At 44.8% G+C, this 20,074-nt stretch overlaps 1 protein-coding gene across 1 annotated transcript in view; it reads left to right on the top strand.

Moving 5' to 3' along the window:
• LOC137562270 (uncharacterized) overlaps positions 1 to 20,074 on the top strand; it is a 294,902-nt gene that overhangs the window by 142,607 nt on the left and 132,221 nt on the right. The window contains exons 12-15 of the mRNA XM_068273603.1: positions 342 to 496; positions 2,700 to 2,806; positions 4,896 to 4,960; positions 8,198 to 8,346. Coding sequence (XP_068129704.1) covers positions 342 to 496; positions 2,700 to 2,806; positions 4,896 to 4,960; positions 8,198 to 8,346 — 476 coding nt within the window. The remainder of the gene's footprint in view (positions 1 to 341; positions 497 to 2,699; positions 2,807 to 4,895; positions 4,961 to 8,197; positions 8,347 to 20,074) is intronic.

The raw sequence follows: 20,074 nt of genomic DNA on the forward strand, positions 1-20,074 counted from the left end.
TGTGCTCCACACTGCTCTCCATCTTCTGACACCTCCCTTTTCACAGCAGACGTTTCGGTATAGAAGGCTAAAGTATTGGTAGATGACGAGCATTGCAGAGCACATTGCAAGGGAGACAAGACCTAGGCGAGTTAATCTCTCTTTTCCCTGTTTTTACATGTTTATCTTTATATTTTATGTACAGTAGTTCTATTTTTGTAAAAAGATCAGTGCAGAATGCAGATCATGAATTATATAGAATACTGTCATACCTGGTTAATCATTTCTAAAGCTTTCCAGTGAATGTTTCTTGTTATTTATCATAGCACTTAACACTGACATTTGTTTTCTTTAATGCGCAGAAATACAGATAGCTTCGCTGTAACTGCATTGGTCGATCTATATTTCCAGAATATCTCAATAACCAGTGCATCAGTTACCCAAACTATATTAAACAATACAGCAACATTTAAAAGCAGGTACCTTGTTTTGGATCCATTACAACTGAATCCCCAAGGTGAGTCATGGAAAAAAATCAAGCTGCTTGAAAATACCCAGTTATAGTCCTTACCTCATTAGCTGCTTCAAATGAATGATCTTGTTTGAGAGAACTGCACTGCTTTTGACCTTAGCCAGCAGAAGTCGTGCTGTAAATTCTCAGAATGCTTTGAAGTCTCTCTGCTAGCAGAAAATACGGGAACTGAAAGCAGAAGTCCTCTGTTATTGTCTCACACTGCCCCCTAGTGACAAGTGGCCATAATACACATTACAGCTGTACTAATTAGCAGCAAGGAAATATAACAAATAAGAAATAAAAAAATTACTAAAATAATTTGGCCTGGAGCACTTGCAAGCCTCTAAATAAATTGGCTGCTAAAGGGTTAATATCTATCAATATATGGAGAATGTTAACCACAAACTATTCCTGTGAATAACATGCTCTCATTAACTTTGCTGGTAAAGCGGCACAGTATTGTAGCATTTATACTTGAAAGCCCATCTATTAGTTAAAAAAAAAATCCAACTGTACTACTATGGTAAGCTGTATTCAATACGTTATAAAAAATCTCTCCCTGAGCTTTTGTCAGGCATAAATCTTTAAAAAAAAGTCTAATTTTGAAAACTGTAGATCATATGTAAGGCACAGGCCTGTGTATATCAGGGCTGTGCTTAGTAGACAGTCCTTTTAAAGAGGAACTGTAACCAAGGATTGAACTTCATCCCAATCAGTAGCCGATGCCCGCTTTCCCATGAGAAATCTTTACCTTTCTCAAATAGACCATCAGGTCTGATGGATATTGTAGTCAAATCCCTCCCACAGTGGCAGTGTTTATAGATAATGGCAGTTGGCGTTGTCTGCTTTTTTATGTCTGCCAGCAGTAAAGAAAGGTGAATACCTGCAGGCTCAATGTGGATCAAACAGCAGGAATGAATTACATGGCAACTATCGAGCATTTCTTGACCTATCTTCTTTTTCTTAAAGAGACTCCGTAACAAAAATTGCATCCTGTTTTTTTATCATCCTACAAGTTCCAAAAGCTATTCTAATGTGTTCTGGCTAACTGCAGCACTTTGTACTATCACTGTCTCTGTAATAAATCAATGTATCTTTCCCTTGTCGGACTTGTCAGCCTGTGTCTGGAAGGCTGCCAAGTTCTTCTGTGTTGTGGTTCTGCTATGCACTCCCCCCTCAGGGGGGAAAGAAACACACAAATGATCTCTTGAGATTCAAAAGGAATGCTGTATACAGCCTGCTTGTGTATGGATGTATTTTCTATGTGTGGACATACTGTACATCAACCTACTTCCTGTTTTGGTGGCCATTTTGTTTGTTTATAAACAAACTTTTTAAAACTGTTTTTAACCACTTTTAATGCGGTGGGGAGCGGCGAAATTGTGACAGAGGGTAATAGGAGATGTCCCCTAATGCACTGGTATGTTTACTTTTGTGCGATTTTAACAATACAGATTCTCTTTAACTTCTCACTTTGTAATGTATTGATTTATTTTTCCCCATCTACTATCAGTAAAGTTCCTATGTAAACCTTGCAGTCCTCACTAGCTTGCAGCAGGTGAAGCACAAAACCCTTTAAAGTGAATCACACAATCTTGATAGCACATTTAATATGCATGATGTGCATATGATTGATGAGGCTCATTCATAAAAATACATCAATTTTACTTCTTTTTACATTTAAAAGTTTAGCAGAGGCCTTTATTATACTATTTCCTCCTACCTACAAGGCCTGCCCAACCACAGAAGTTTCAGGCAGATAAGGACTGATGTAATTATTTTATTGCCCACATTAGCACAGAGCAAACAAAAAGCTTTAATCGGCAGGGGGATAGAATGGAAGCTGTGCTTCAAAGAGTTTACAGAAGTCACAGATGCTATCGTCACACCTTCTCCTGGATAAATAATAGGCAGCTAGACAGGGAGGATGGAACAGGACAGCTCCTATAGCTTTTAGAAATCGGGAAAAAAATGTGGTGCTTGGTTCCCTTTAAGCCACATATTCTTCATTATTAGGGTTTTCTCAACTGTTCCACTGCTGCATGAAAGTGCTGAAGTCTGTTGTATAAGAAACAATTTTTAATAGAAAGTATAGATTAACTATTGTGGTATTTGTGTCTGCACATTCTTAGATGCTAGAAAAATACCAATTGTGTGTAGCTGTGCAGATTGTATTGTCACATAATTTGTTGTTTGTTTCTGCTAGTTGGCGTGCGGGTGAATTTCACACTCATACAAAACTCATACACATCAGGTCTCGCCAACATCTCTTCAACAGAGGCTATGAATCTACAAACTACAGTTCTGAATGTGGTATGTACTGCACTATTATGTGCGTGTATGTATGTGCACTCCTTTCCGCTTCCCCGTGACCCGGAGGCATGTACGTACTTGCTGAAGAGGCATTGGGAGATGAACACGGAAGGATACAGAAAGAAGTGCATCGGCTGGAGTGGAGAGTGTACTCCGCTGCAAGTACTCTGCAGGGACCCTGGGGGAACACTATTAATTGGGGGAAGACCTTGGAGAGGGCCTTTCATTGGCTCTGGGGGACCCGGCAATTACAAACCGCCACACCCCTGCTCCATCCTTGTCTCGAGCAAGACCTTCCATCTGGACCAATCATTGATTTTCAACAGAAATTGATCTAAATTATGATCGGGCAGCCATGATAGGTCATTGATCTTTGGCAGGTTAGGTCCCTGTGAGAAAATTGATTAATGTATGTGCAAGATAAGAATTTTTTTTTGTTTTATTTAAGTATTTATATAGCGCCGACATATTATGCAGCGCTGTACAGAGTATATTGTCTTGTCACTAACTGTCCCTCAGATGGGCTCACAATCTAATCCCTACCATAGTCATAGGTCTATGTATGTATCGTGTAGTGCATGTATCATAGTCTAGGGCCAATTTAGGGGGAAGCCAATGAACTTATCTGTATGTTTTTGGGATGTTGGAGGAAACCGGAGGAAACCCACACAGACATGGGGTGAAAATACAAACTCCTTGCAGATATTGACCTGGCTGGGATTTGAACCCGGGACCCAGCGCTGATTCTAAGCCCTTCCACACTAGCCAAAACTGGAAAAAAAAACTCCTACAAGCTAGTCAAAGGACACTTTTAGGCCTTGTTCACATTATAGGCATTTTTGTAAAATTTTAAGCGCGGGCGATTTTCAAAATCGCACTGAAAGTGCTTATGCAATGATTCTCTATGAGAGAGTTCATATCAGAGTGGCTTGTTTGCGATTTGCTTAGAAAAGCGGTGCTTGATTTTTTTCTGGATCAAAAGACGGAAGTGCTCTGCAAAAGCGCTTACAAAAGCGCCCACAAAAACGAGCGAACACGCAGAGAATCAACGGAAAACGCTTTAAAAAACACAGAAAAAAAAGCCCACCGCGGACGGACAAGCGAGCTGAACGCAATGTAAACAAGGCCTCAAAGGTTACCTGACTTCTGGCAAAGTTACCTAAGCTAAGTACATAGGTATGATTCATGCTGGCTCCACATCCCTCTGTGCATTGTCAGCTTCTCTTCTCTTTCCCCCAAATCCCTGTAATTACTCCTTGAACATTAGATTTTTGGCTAAAATCACATTTTCAAAGAGGCAGGTTTGCTGTAATGTTCCCTCCCATCTCCTTCTCTTAAGGGGAGTGAATGAGGCAGGGAAGAGGAGGGAATGGGAGAGTGAAAGGAGTGATTAAGTACAGGGGTGCTGCTTCGCCCAGACAAACCAAGCGGTTGTTTATAGCCTCACCCACAGTAGGGCCCTCCCATGCTGCCAAGGCCACCCTAACTGTGGCATGTATGGCCTCGTCTGGCTCACTCACACACAGACCACAGTGGTAGGTAATGTGAACAGAGGGGAGAGCGGTGCAGTGACCAGAAAGTATATTTCAGGTGTGGAAGTGAGGTCATTGCACATTCCCAGCACTTCCAGCTTCTCCAGTTACTGTGTGCTGGGGGGTCACTTTGGCTACCAATACTGGGGGTGGCTACCTATACTGGGGTTGTACCTTTGGCTACCTACCTATACTAGGGGGCTGCCTGTTCGGGGGATATCTTTGGCTACCTATTACACAAGAAGGCGCCTCTGTCTAAGTGGGCAGAGAGGGACACAAATGATGTGCTGCTTGGGGCCACAAAAACCTTAGCAGCACCCCTGACTGAGGAGACCTGGGGAATGAGGAGAGGAACTGACAACGCACAGAACTATGTGGATCCAGATGTTCTTTGCATGTTTGATACTAATTTATTGTTGGAGAGTTTCTGTTATGTTTTCTGTACTCTCTGTGTTTAACCAATAAATTATGACAGCAAAGTAATTTAAAATGTATATTGCATTGCATTAGCTGTGATGTATCTCTGCAAAACTCAAGTTATGATTTTTCTTGCATAGATAACCCCAATCCTACAGCAGGTGTACAATACCAGCCTACAAACGTCACCATCTGTGTCATTCACGTAAGCAAAAAAAAAAATTACTTTATTAATACTTTCTATGATAACTTTGTATATGAAAATATATCACCTAAGAGCAAAAATCTCTTTCACATACACCCAAAAAATGGGAAAATTAGGTTAAAACATGCTTTACGATAAATACTCTAAATAGACATGAGCAGGCAAAATTTGTCAAATTCGTGGTGAATCTGCCTGATTTGCTTACAGCGAAATCTTTGTGAATCTGAGGCAAATTTTCCATTGAAGTCTATGATGCTGAATTTCACAGTTAATTGCAAAGACCCCATGATAGCTATCATCCCTAAATTTGCTACATATGTGGAAACATGTAAAAAAATAATCTGAACGACCTGGTGGTTTCTAAGAAATAAGACTTCAAGTTTAAGAGGCAAAAAGCATTTTAAATGTTTACAGTGTCCTATTTAACCACTTTGATGATTGAAATCTATGCCCTGTTTTGATCCTGTTAGACCTGCCAGGGCATAGATTCCAATCATCCCGCCGCATGCTACTGCCGATCGCGTCACTCTCTCCCCATCGCAGATCACTCTCCCTGCCTTCTATCTCTGTCTCTATATGACGACAGAGCGGTGTGAGCTGGTCAGGAGTCAATTCCATTGGCTCCTGACCCTGTCATCACCGTAAGCCAATCCCGCTGGCTTACATTGTCATACAGCAAATGGAAAATGTGGTAGTTCCAGGCCTGGATTTACATTACTGGATCCTATAGGCACAGATGTCTTGGCACCCTTGACTGTGCCCCCCCCCCCTTCCCCACCATGAACCTACAAACCCCTGCCGAACCACACCACAAGTAAACACCGGGGATTACATCCCTGGGTTTTTACATTTAGCCTGCGAGCCGCGATCGGAGGCTTGCAGGCTGTTCACGGAGCCCCCCGCCGTGAACTGACAGGAAACGGCTTCCATAGAAACACAGGTGCGACCAGCTGCCGCCTATCGGCGTTGGCTGGTCGTTAAGTGGTTAAGTAGCTTGAGGTACCCCTGACTGAAGGGAAATGTCATCAGTGGAATGCAGAGACCCAGGTGAGTAACCTCTGAGTTAGACTCTCATCAGGACTCTGCATAGGGAAGGGGGGAGAGGAAAGCTCAGGAAGGGGAGTAAGCCACCTTTCCATCATCATGCCCCTTTAGGCAGTAACTGGGTAGTTACTTCACAACCAACTTCACAAACTCGGATTTGGACAGATTTGTGAATTGCTGCTTTGGAATAATCACAATGTACAGTACACTAGGCCCTAGATTCTCCACACATGGTACATGTAACCCTGAATTTGGCATTGTCAATATATTACAGTGAGTTAGGGGATTCACAATCATATAAACGTAAGTGTTTTCAGTTAGACAAATGCATACGGAGGTGATTGAAAGGAATTTATACAGAAATATTGACAATTTTCTAGGCAATGTAATTAGAGCATGTTAAAACTGACATTTTTATCTTAAATTTTACTCAGATTAAGGAAAGTAGAAGGATTTGATTGAGGTTTATGCCTTCAATGAGGAAGTGGGTGTAAAATAAATATATATACCATATATAAAATTATGTTCAGTTTGCCCACTGCTGCGATTGAGAAATCTCCTTAACCTCCCCGGCGTTCTATTGAGATCGCCAGGGAGGCTGCGGAAGGGTTTTTTTTTTAATTAAAAAAAAACTATTTCATGCAGCCAACTGAAAGTTGGCTGCATGAAAGCCCACTAGAGGGCGCTCCGGAGGCGTTCTTCCGATCGCCTCCGGCGCCCAGAATAAACAAGGAAGGCCGCAATGAGCAGCCTTCCTTGTTTGGCTTTCCTCGTCGCATGGCGACGAGCGGAGTGACGTCATGGACGTCAGCCGACGTCCTGACGTCAGCTGCCTCCGATCCAGCCCTTAGCGCTGGCCGGAACTGATTGGTCCGGCTGCGCAGGGCTCGGGCGGCTGGGGGGACCCTCTTTCGCCGCTGCTCGCGGCGGATCGCCGCAGAGCGGCGGCGATCAGGCAGCACACGCGGCTGGCAAAGTGCCGGCTGCGTGTGCTGCACTTTATTTGATCAAAATCGGCCACGCAGGGCCTGAGCGGCACCCTCCGGCGGTGATGGACGAGCTGAGCTCGTCCATACCGCTCAGGAGGTTAAAGGCCGCCAAATACAATAAAATATAAAGATCTGAATTTACAGAAATTCAATAATAATGATCAGCTGTATAGAAAAATCAACACTTTTTTTTGTTTGTTTTTTCAAAAAAACTTGATCAGGAGTGACAGAAACTTCTGTACAATTTTGCAGAAGATTGAATGGTGTAGGATAGACTGTCAACTTCTTGATTTATAAACTCAAACAATTTTTTTTTCAGTTACCCCGAGGGAACACCGAGAGCCCAATATAGTGTAGTATGCACAGTAACTTATAGGTATAGAAGGAGCTGTATAATGTTATACTCACAAATCCGGGTTACCGTATCAGGCAACCACTTTGAAAGCAGGTGGGGAGTATTAGACCTGTCCCCACTCAGGATTAAGAAGTCGCTCTCTGTAGATCGGAAAAAAGGGAACCAAATCCCTTCCACCAGGGGTGGACACACTCATTGTACAGTTGTACAGAGGCACCAAAAGTATAAAAGTAGGATGAAATGTTTTAAAAGAGAACAGTGGGGGGTTAGTGGGGGACTTACCTCCCCAAAATAGACACAGAAAAATGTTGCTTAATTCAACAAAAGTGATTTATTTACATACTCCGGATAGATGCAACGTGTTTCGTGGGCACATCCCACTTCATCAGGCAATAAAATTGGAGTACAATCAACTCATACGTTCTCAGTACAAGCTTAGCGCCTTTGTCACAGAGGTAAGTCCACCACTGACCCCCACTGTTCTCTTTTAAAATATTTTATCCTACTTTTATTCTTTTGGCGCCTCTGTACAACTGTACAATTTTTTTCAATATTTTTTTCACAATTGGGAGAAAAAAAATGAACACGTGTGGTAGATTGGTCAGATTTTTCAAATGTCCTAATCAATCAGAAAAATGTATTGTACCTCTCGAATTGTAAACAAATATTAAAAAAAGGTGTTATGTGGAGCCTTAACAAAGATACAAAAAACAATACAAAATGAGAAAAACCTCTCCACTCAAATAAAAATAGATTAAAAAAAAGCTGTCCATAGTTTCACTTCAGTCCATTGAATTCATATTCTGATTTGTGCTGATAGTTCTGCTTTCTGACTCGTCTTTCCTTTAGGAATGCAACTGGATTTGCAGCTGTGTCAATTCCTTATGTTCTCAACTACACAATTGGCACTGGCATAGCTGATGCTACTGCTTTTAGAGCCCTTCAGAATAACACTGGTGTATCGAGCCTGATTCGCATGTCTACTCTGTATGTGAACAGTAAGTAAATACAGGATATTACTGTATGCTGATAGACTACACATATTATAGTTGTGGAAGCTCAAAACTTTTCTGAGAGCAAACCCTTGCCGTTTATGCAGTTCATGGAGAACTCCAAGAATCATCATTAGTTGAGGTTTTGAGTATAATTAACATTTGTATTTCATATCTTAAAATCTTTACTGCAAAAGTTGTAGCCCTTGGTAGTCACTTGTCTAATTTGTCCTTCACGGTGACAGCAGGAACGCAATGGATCAGGAAAGTGGCGCCACCCATGCGTTGTTAAAATGTACCAGAGCTGAAAATTAAAAAGATTTTATACATACTTGGGGCACCCTCCAGCCCCATAAGCTCCGATCGCTCCCACTCCGCCGTCCTCCTCTGCTCACAGCTTCGGGAACCAGGTCCCCGCACTTCCGTCAGTCAGAGCCAGTCTAGTGTAAGAGAAGTGCATTGTTTGCATATCTCTCCATCAGTTGCTGGAGAGATACGTAGAGGGCGCACTCCTCCTGCATAGCTGGCCGCGACTGACATCAGTGACGGGATACGGTTCTTGAAGCTGCGAGCAGAGGAGGACGGCGGCGTGGGAGCGATAGGAGCTTATGGGGCTGGAAGGAAGGTATAAAATCTTTTTAATTTTTCAGCTCTGAGTCAGCACTGAGTCCCTTTAAGCATGCAGTTAAGCATGCAGGTTAGGCATGGGGGGTGATTTTAAGGTTTAGGCTAGGGAAGGAAGGTTTTTTTTTTATATGTTAGATGTGAGAGGGGGGCTGGTTAAGGTTAGGCATCAGTAAGGGAGGTGTCACGATTGTGGAACTTTCTCCGTGATCAGCGCACAACGCGTGCGCTGACACGGCGGAAATCCTCCACAAGCGTATATTTGCAGGCACCCAGCAAAAGGTGCTACGCACCTGTAGAGGGAAATTCCTGTCGGCAGATGGCGCTGGGGAGTGCAGAGGAACCAATCCTCTGTACCTCCACAAGTGCCAGACAGGAATTGTACGAAGCGCAGAACGCAATCGCAAGAGAGGCGATTGCGAATGAGATTGAGCAAAGGGATAGGTTGTATGTGTGTGCGCCAATCCAGTCGCCACCCCGCGACCGCGCACACACACAACAGGAGATACGAAATAGGAACGCGATCGCGAGAGGTGCGATCGCCAGACGTGACACAAGGCAGATCAGAATAGAATACGAGGGTAGCAAAGGCACAGCAAATACAATAAGGAGATACGGAAAATAATAAACGCTAGCTAACCGCGAACACCGCACTCATTCGCAACAGTGCACGCGGTTATGCGCGATCTCCACGTGATAAGCACAATAGAGACAAGCACGCCTAACTAACCATTAACAGACAAACATGAAACAGAGGACTCGAGCGCTTGCTTAACGGTTACCTCACCGAGCCTGCAGCAAGCGTAGCGGACAAGACAGACACACGAAAACAGGGACAAACGATAGATAGGATCCACAGCACTAGCGAAAAGTAGCTAGCGCGATCCCAGAAGACAGAACAGAAGGATCCCCAGCGCTAGCGAAAAGTAGCTAGCGCGATCCCAGGAGACAGAACAGAAGAGATAGCTGGTAGCAACCGCTGCACCAGCTATACTCCAAGAACAGAGATCAGAACCATTTGCTGTCGACCACCTTTGGGGCAGGACAATGGCAACAGGCAAGACAAGACAGAACAGGCAATACAGATAATACAACCTGACTGGGCTAGAAGGGGAGCCTAAAGCAACCCCCAGGAATTACCTATACTAGATAGCAATGGCTGACACTCCAGCAGTGTCCATCAGGAACAGAGCATGGAAGGGAAATGTCCAGCAAAGCATTCTGGGAAACATAAAGCTCTTATAGTGCCAGTCATCAAAGAAGGCAGGTAGGGGATTTGCATAGGGAATGTATGCTAATTCCCCAGCAAGAGAACAGACCAAAAACTTGCAATGGAAAGACAGGTCTCTGTTCCAGAGACCTGCAGCCCACAGACTAGAGGAATGGACAAACAGCTGTCTGCCTGTGCAGCCAGCTGAGCGGATCATCATAGTACCCCCCCTTCTAGGGATGGATTCCAGACATCCCTCAAAACTGGTATCATCACAAAACTCTAACTGAAGACTCATGAAGGTCAGGACAGCCCGACAAGGCCCAATTCCAGAGTCAGTCCATCCGAAACCGACCTCATCAGAAGCAGAAGCCACCGAAACATGCCCATCAGCACTGCAAGTCTCAGCGTAACACCCATCAGGACTGTGGACACCAGAGAAGAAGCCATCAACACCCTCCAGACAATACCCACCACCTTCCAAGGAGCGTCCAAGAATACCAAACCTGCCGCAATACCTGTTCGAAGTGTCCCTTACAACACCAAAGCCATTGCTGATCGTATTCAGGGCACCAAGCAAAACCTTTCCCGGAATCTCCCAGAACGCCTTGAAGCTCCGCAGAGATCCCAAGAAGCCAGAACGCTCACCAGGCTCACATGGAGAACCACCAAGAACCCCTATGGAACCTATGATCATTCCAGACTCAAAATTAGCAGGACACCCATCAAGATCAGGACTTTCAGGGACCACTTCTGGGCATGCAAGCAGGCAGGCTATATCAGAACATGTCTCCACTGAGGAAGCATCTGAGTACGCTGGTAACCGAGGCACACTTCGGCTTTCTGGGTCACAGAGCACATCGGGGTACACTAGTACAGGAGAAACCTCAGGACATGTCGGGGAACTGCCAACCTCAGAGTCCGACACGACAAGACCAAAACCAGTACCGGGCAGAAAATCATCACGAGTAAAGATCACAGGTACTGGTCTTTCAAAAGAAGACTCGGACTCAAATACAGAATTTTCTGTAACTGTAATATCATCATTGACTACACATGAATGAAGCTCCACAAGAGCTGCAAAAGTAGTCAGCAAGGCAGCAATGCCTACTGAAGTGGGCAACACCTCAGAAGGACCTGGGGGGCAGGAGACATCTCCTACAAGTTCTGCACCCTTTGGGAGGAACTCGGAGACCTTTAGATCATCAAACAAGACCTCAGGAACATCATTTTTCAAGTTGTCTAAGAAGGATTCTGTACTATCCATGTTACAGGGCAAAACTGGAACTTTATTTTGAGAACAGGGCAGATGTCCCAGGGAAGGTTCCACCATAAACTGAGACTGAATTTCATCATCATGAGTGGAACGTACAGAAATATTCACTGGACCACACACTGACTCCCTAACTTTAATCTCGCTGCACCCAGAACTCTGCGTAGTAGTCAAACTAGCTTGCAATTCCAAAACTGCAGAAAGACAGGTAAAAATAGCAGCAATACCTAGACGAGCCTCTAGGGGCAGGGCAGGAGATATTGTACAAGGCAATATTGACTCATCCAGAGTACTGGGTGGAGAGTCAATACTTTCTTCAGAATCAGACTCGCAAATGTCAATGCAAGTGGACATCATGCCTTCATTCATGTGACAGGGCAGGTTCAGAGAAAGCTTCTCTGGACAAGGCAAAGAAGCTTCAGCATCAGATTCACAAAACCGAAGCGCTGTCTCACTCTTAGATTCGGCTAACAATGTCGAATCCGAGGAGTCAGAACGCAAAATTTGCGGATCCAAGATCGCTTTAGGTTGTGAAACTGACACTTCCATATCGCAAACCTCCGCGATTTGCGGAGCAGACTGCAAGGCATCTAGGACAGAAACACTGGAGCAACTGTCATCAGGCAACAGGCCTGCACAGGTGCGAACAGAATAAGACATAGATTCATTTGCAAAAGAAATGGCGACATCAACAGGATAAACTTTATTAGGCATAAAAATTTTACTTTTGACGCTGCATAGTCGAGAAATTTTCCCCATAGCAGGGTCACAGACAGAAGATCTCAAAGATCTGTTTCTAACTGACAAAGGACCCCACACATCCTTGAGGAAACCGGCAGACTCATGCCGATCACAATCTGCAGGAACATCCGAGAAACAGGCATCAGATCGCACAGATTCAAACTGCACACTGTCAGGAGAGAATCCTTCGGGATTTGCACAGGAACCAACCACAGCGGCACACTCATTCATTTCAGATTGCACAAAGTCAAGACTCTCATGCTTTACCCCAGAAAGGCAGGAACAATCATCCAACAAAGATGTCTCTTTATTGGAATCAATTGGTTGGTGTGTGTGCAACTCATCCAAAATCGTTTGCCATACATAGATCACCAGATCCACATCATCCTTGTCACATTCATCGGAATCAATCAGAAGGTACATAGAATCGAGACAAGCATTCAAGACATCTTCGCTTTTTGCGATGTAAAAATCGCAAAAGGCTTTCCAATCAAAATCGAATTCTTCCAGCAAGGCCCCAATATCCCAGGAAGCAAATGGGGGTTCAAACAGGCCAGTATCCAAATAATCTCCATAGGGGTGGAGTTCAGGAACAAGAACAGATTTTTTAACTGCTTTAATGTAGTGTGCGATCCTACCTATAGCAGGATCCACATAAGCTTTGGATTGGGGCAAAAACCCTGGAAACTGATCAGCAGATGCATTATAAACGACATTATCATACTGCATGGTTTTGCCCATTTCAGATTTGACAGAAATAACCTCTTTATTTGTGGTTGCTAGGGGCAACGGATCTTTCCGCTGGGAAGCCTTCCTAGATCTTTTACGTTTAGACTTAGAGGCTTTGGATGGCTGCTTTGTGGATGAAAGAGTAGATGGAACAGCTGATTGAGCTGCTGACAACAACTCATTAAGGGGGTATGGTAATTGAGGTAATCTCAGCCAATTGTGAATTAAAAAGGCCAAGAATTCCAGGGGTCTTTGACTCAGGGTGGTATGATTTAACACATCATAACCCCACATTAACATTTCGCCCCCCAACAGAATGTAGACCATTTGGGGGGCCCAGGTAGACACTGGGGTGCATTGGAATTCAGGGTTCGCTAACAGTTTCATACACTCAGACAAAAATTCGTCTGCTGATTCAGGTTCAAGTTTTTTAAATCTCTTAAAGGTACAAGAGCCATATTCGACAAAATCGTACAAATCGGAAATTCCGTCTACACTGGGGTTTTGGGTACGGCTGGACATTCTGTCACGATTGTAGAACTTTCTCCGTGATCAGCGCACAACGCGTGCGCTGACACGGCGGAAATCCTCCACAAGCGTATATTTGCAGGCACCCAGCAAAAGGTGCTACGCACCTGTAGAGGGAAATTCCTGTCGGCAGATGGCGCTGGGGAGTGCAGAGGTACCAATCCTCTGTACCTCCACAAGTGCCAGACAGGAATTGTACGAAGCGCAGAACGCAATCGCAAGAGAGGCGATTGCGAATGAGATTGAGCAAAGGGATAGGTTGTATGTGTGTGCGCCAATCCAGTCGCCACCCCGCGACCGCGCACACACACAACAGCAGATACGAAATAGGAACGCGATCGCGAGAGGTGCGATCGCCAGACGTGACACAAGGCAGATCAGAATAGAATACAAGGGTAGCAAAGGCACAGCAAATACAATAAGGAGATACGGAAAATAATAAACGCTAGCTAACCGCGAACACCGCACTCATTCGCAACAGTGCACGCGGTTATGCGCGATCTCCACGTGATAAGCACAATAGAGACAAGCACGCCTAACTAACCATTAACAGACAAACATGAAACAGAGGACTCGAGTGCTTGCTTAACGGTTACCTCACCGAGCCTGCAGCAAGCGTAGCGGACAAGACAGACACACGAAAACAGGGACAAACGATAGATAGGATCCACAGCACTAGCGAAAAGTAGCTATAGCGCGATCCCAGAAGACAGAACAGAAGGATCCCCAGCGCTAGCGAAAAGTAGCTAGCGCGATCCCAGGAGACAGAACAGAAGAGATAGCTGGTAGCAACCACTGCACCAGCTATACTCCAAGAACAGAGATCAGAACCATTTCCTGTCGACTACCTTTGGGGCAGGACAATGGCAACAGGCAAGACAAGACAGAACAGGCAATACAGATAATACAACCTGACTGGGCTAGAAGGGGAGCCTAAAGCAACCCCCAGGAATTAACTATACTAGATAGCAATGGCTGACACTCCAGCAGTGTCCATCAGGAACAGAGCATGGAAGGGAAATGTCCAGCAAAGCATTCTGGGAAACATAAAGCTCTTATAGTGCCAGTCATCAAAGAAGGCAGGTAGGGGATTTGCATAACGAATGTATGCTAATTCCCCAGCAAGAGAACAGACCAGAAACTTGCAATGGAAAGACAGGTCTCTGGCCCACAGACTAGAGGAATGGACAAACAGCTGTCTGCCTGTGCAGCCAGCTGAGCGGATCATCACAGGAGGGTTCTGTGTGAGCGTAATGTTAGGTTAAGCTGTAGTAAAATATATGAATTATTTCCCAATATTTTACTATGATAAATAACACTTTAGATATGTAAATATCTGTAAATTGTACCGACATTCTACTAGCTGAAATTGGGTGCCCAAATTTGTTCACGCCCCTTCTTCATGCCCATCCTGACTTGGAGCTGGAACCGGCTTAGCAGCGGAAGGTGTAAACCAACTTACTGAAGCTTATTTAAAAGTGACACAGAACCACTAGGAATATATAGGGGACAAAAAAGACCAAAAAGCCCTCCTATTTGATGTTGATATTTCTGAAATATTGTGGTCAAACCATGCTTTAGTCCAAGCTACATTGTTCTCAAATGGCTCTCCCTCTCAATTCGAATGGTGGGTTAACGAATCCCTATTAAAAGACCCTAAAGTGCAGATGGTAGTTTGCGAGACCATAAAAATGTCATCTCATAGGAAGAGGCTATATATTTATGGTGTTAGAGACCTTCAGCAGCAGATCCACTCTCTCGAAATGTCCCATGCTACTCTAGGAGAATGCAGTCTGTTAGGCCAAATCTCAGGCTTGAGGCAGGAGTTGAAAGCGCTGTTGTTTAAAAGTGCCGAGCGCTCCCTTAGACTTACCAGTCAAAAATGTTATGATAAGGCTAACAAGCCCAACATTTTACTAGCTCGTAAGTTGTGCCAGAGATTAGCACAAAACAGACTGTTCCCAATGAGAGACAAACGAGGAAAATGTCTTATGACCCCTCCCAAATAGTCAATCTTTTTTCAATTTATTATGACAAGTTTTATGATGGCACCACCACAGACCGATCTAAGATTTCTGCTCCAGATATCCTTGAATTTTTAAATAGTGTCCAGATACCCTCCTTCTACCAGGCAGGTAGAGTCAAACCAAACTCTCCCATATCTCCTAAAGAACTTGCTCTGGCCATTAAATCCTTAAAGAACAGGAAGGCCCCTGGTCCCAACGGTTTCACTGCACTCTATTAAACAATTTTCAAGGATCATCTTGCCCCAGTCATGTCATTGTTATATAATTAGGTTCTTTCTGGCTCCTTGTATTTTCTCCCAGAATTATTACAGGCTTTCATTGTTATCCCTCAACCAGGTAGGGACAGTGCTGAAGTCTCCAACTATTGACCAATCTCATCGATAAACGTTGATAAAGATTTTTTTCGATGATATTGGCCAATAGGCTAAACTCCCTGCTACCAAAGGTCATTGTGATCAGACTGGGTTTTTTCCATGAGAAGACAGACCACAGATAACAGCAGAAGGATGATTGGTCTAGATGAGGTCACGGTCGGGGGCCTTCTCTGCTTCTCTCATTGAATGCGGGGGAGGCCTTTGATAAAGTTGACTGGCGGTACCTGCATCTGGTCCTCCAGAAATTTGGTCTGGCAGGTGAGTTCTTCAGTGGCATCCGTGGTCCCTACGCTGGCCCCACAGCGGTGGTTTGCAATATGGGTCTGTCGTCGGGTGTCAACGGAATGAGGCAGGGGTGCCTTCTCTCTCCTTTGCTCTTTGCCCTTTGTATTGAGCCCCTAGCATTGTTGGTCCGGGATTCTGCTGATTCAGAATGATTGATTTCAGGTGTGAGGGTTGGGGGGGAGGAATTCAAAGTAGCTATGTTTGCTGATGATACAGTCTTCACCCTCTCCAACCCTCCACATCTTTGCCAAATCTATTTCACTTGATTGGTCAGTTCTGCAATGTTTCGGGCGTCAAAATAAACCGATCTACGTATTGCTCACTCTCCTTTTTAAGCAAAGGTGTGCTGTAGCCTTAAGGTGCATACACACCAGTGTTGCCAACTCATCCCTTTATTTACTGGCACATCTACGTTATACAGGTTCTGGGGCTACTTAAACATAATCAGTGCCTTAACTGCATCTAACTAGCCACGAAACCTGTATAATTCATATGTGTCCATAATTAAAGGGATGAGTTGGCAACACTGGTACACACCTTTGACGGATGTCGCCCATCGAGGATCAGGACCTGATCCCTTTGGCAACATTTCTAGGCTGTGTAGCTTATGACATTGTAATGCGGGGGTTCGGGGTGGGGGAGGACAAAGGGGAGATGAGCGGTGCTTGGGAGACGTCATGCAGCGTGGCGGGGTGCAAACAATGGGATCGGCATCACTGGTGGTGAGTAGATCCGCTGGGTAGATTGCCGTTAAGGGGTCAGGGGCTGCAGTACACACATCTAATTATCGGCTGAGGCAGTCATTATTGGAAGCCTCAGCCAAGTCAGGCATGTGTACGGGCCTTTAAAAAGAAACATTAGAAAATCAACACACACTATACTCCTGCATCCATTCTGCCCAGAGCTAAAAAGGAAGAAAAAGTGATAGAATAAGAAAGTGAGTTGGAAAAGCCAAGCGATAAAGTACTGTATAAGAATAAAGAATTCACAAAACAAGGGTCAGCAACCCTTTAGATGATCTTATGCTGAGCATATAATTACTTTCAAGGTGGAGCTGACCCTCATTTTGTGGACTGTGTATTAGCTCTGAGAAGGGTCTTGGCACACTGAACTAATAAATACATGTCATTTAGTGCTTCTACCACTGTGATATAAGATTTAGGAATTGGCACACAGAGCTACTTACAAAATGTTTTATGTGTCTCAGGATATTCATAAGATTTTCATCTTCCGGTCGTCTTCGGTGGCCGACCCGACCTGGCCAGGCCGGCTGCCAGGTCGGGCTCTTCTGCGCTCCAAGGACGGGCTCTTCTGCGTCCCACGCGGGCGCGCTGACGTCATCGGACGTCCTCCGGGCTGTACTGCGCAGGCGCAGTAGTTCTGCGCATGCGCAGTACAGCCCGGAGGACGTCCGAAGACGACCGGAAGCCTCTGGAGCGGCGGCGAGGGCACCTCCTGCCTGCCACGGGCTGGAGGAAGTCCCAGGTAAGTGGATATGGATTTTTATTTTTTTACAGGTTTCCCTGAACCTTTCCTTTAAGTATTTGTGTGATGGGAAAGCTATTCCGCTCATACTGAAGATTAATAGCAATTAGCAAAACAGGGTCAACTTGGCCTCTTTAATGCAGCCTAATCAGGAATCCATGAGGATAGTCTGTAACTGTAATCTTAAAAAGAGGGTAGTCAAGGACATGGTACTGTAGAACTCTATCAATAATTGATTCAGATACTGTAAGTTAGTGATTCTAGTCAACCTAGGGAAGGTATCATTTTGCATCAAAAGGGCCTTGTCCCACTTGTTAATCAATGGCTTTAGATTTGTCAGCGTTTACAAGATCAAAATTATGGCAGATGTACTAGTTGATTTCGAAAAAGGTTTGAGAGAAAGAGGTGTGTGGTTGTTTAATGAACATGAGCATATCATCAGCAAAAACTGGTCTTGTTGTACACCCTTGTTTCTTCAGCCCTTTTTATACCATAGTTTACCTACTGTTTACAACGCCACAGAATATGTTGGCGATTTATAAATCAATAATAATAGTTTGCCCTTGTCATCTCCCCTTCTTGATCCTGAATACCCTGGAGGCCACTTCAACATACTGGACTGTAATTGTAGTCACAATTTTAAATGTAATGTCATTGGCAGTTCTGACTGGGAAAGCCTTTGCCTGAGAATTTTGTTTACATATGCTAATAGTATTCGTTGTCACCCTTCAGCTCTGGCTGGGAAAAGCTCTATTTCTGTGCACTTGTTAGTGTGAAAGAGACCTCTAACGCTTGTTAGTGTGAAAGTCATGCATTATGCTGGGCATACACGGCTTGTTTTTGCCGTTCGATTCTCCTGTTCGAACGTTTCGCCGCTCGATCCCGCAGTCAATTCTCCTATCTTTTTCTTATCTTTTTCCATTCACTGCAATCCGGAATCGAGCGGCGAGACGATCGGGCCTGGAGATCGGACATGTTGGAAATTATCTATCGAGCCATCTTAATGGCTCAAAAACGAGCCGTGTATGCCCAGCATTAGAGTCAGCTATAATGTTTCATGAATCATTTGTTAATTGTGATGATTTGCTCAGCTGCCTGTGCAGGCAGGCAGCTTTCTGACCATTGTGTAGGTTTGCATGCTGCAGGACTCTGGAAAGAAGAGCTTCTGTCAGTTTTGCAGCTTGTGCTTGCAGAGGAATTTGCATAAGTTGTCATGCAAATTGCCTGGCCACATTCATTGGAGGCATGTACTATAAGTACTATGTCTTTCCCACAATGCTTCGCTGGTCATAAGGAGTCTTCCTGTGAAACACTCGGGAGAGTGTCAGCCATGCTCTTGGTTTGAAGATCAGCTTAGAGTAATTCCTGGAAACTGTGCTAGGCAGATTCCCTAAGTGCAGTTAGGATTGTCTATCTGTTTGTTTGTTCTGTTGCTGTTGTCCTGTCCCAGCGGTGGTGGACAGGAAATGGTTCTGATCTCCTTTCTTGGAGTATAGCTGGTGCAGCGGTTGCTACCAGCTATCTCTTCTGTTCTGTCTCCTGGGATCGCGCTAGCCACTTTTCGCTAGCGCTGTGGATCCTTCTGTTCTGTCTCCTGGGATCGCGCTAGCCACTTTTCGCTAGTGCTGTGGATCCTATCTCTCGCTTGTCCCTGTTTTCGTGTGTCTGTTTTGTCTGCTACGCTTGCTGGAGGCTCGGTGAGGTAACCGTTAAGCAAGCGCTCGCGTCCTCTGTTTCATGTTTGTCTGTCGATGGTTAGTTAGGCGTTCTTGTCTCTATTGTGCTTATCACATGTAGACCGCGCATAACCGCGTGCACTGTTGCGAATGAGTGCGGTGTTCGTGGTTAGCTAGCGTTTGTTATTTTCCATATCTCCTCATTGTATGACTTGCTGTGCCTTTGCTATTCTCGTGCTCCGCCTTGCTGTAGCCTTGTGTCACGTCTGACGATCGCACCTCTCGCGATCGCGTTCCTGCTTCGTATCTGCTGTGGTGTGTGCACAGTCGCGGGTTGGCGACTAGTTTTATGCACACACACACAATCTGTCTCTGTGCTCACTCTCAATCGCTTCTCTTGCGATTACGGTTCTTCCCTTTGTACAATTCCTGTCTGGCGTGTGTGGTAGAGCAGAGGAGTTGTTCCTCTGCACTCCACAGCTCCACCTGCCGTCAGGAATTTCCCTCTGCAGGTGCGTTGCACCTACTGCTGGGTTCCTGCAAATTTATACGCTTGTGGAGGAAATCCGCCGTGTCAGCGCACGTCTGGTGCGCTGACCACGGAGACGATTCCACAATCGTTACAGTATGACCAGCCAAACCAAAATTCCCAGGGCAGAGGGAACCTTTGATTTGCTTCAGATGTCATTGCCTAAGACAAAAGCGTATGTGGATCCTATTATAGGTAGGATTGCACGCTATATTAAAGCAGTTAAAAAATCTGTACTGTTCCTGATCCCCAC

The sequence above is a fragment of the Hyperolius riggenbachi genome, chromosome 3, assembly GCF_040937935.1.
Source record: "Hyperolius riggenbachi isolate aHypRig1 chromosome 3, aHypRig1.pri, whole genome shotgun sequence".
Taxonomy (NCBI): domain Eukaryota; kingdom Metazoa; phylum Chordata; class Amphibia; order Anura; family Hyperoliidae; genus Hyperolius; species Hyperolius riggenbachi.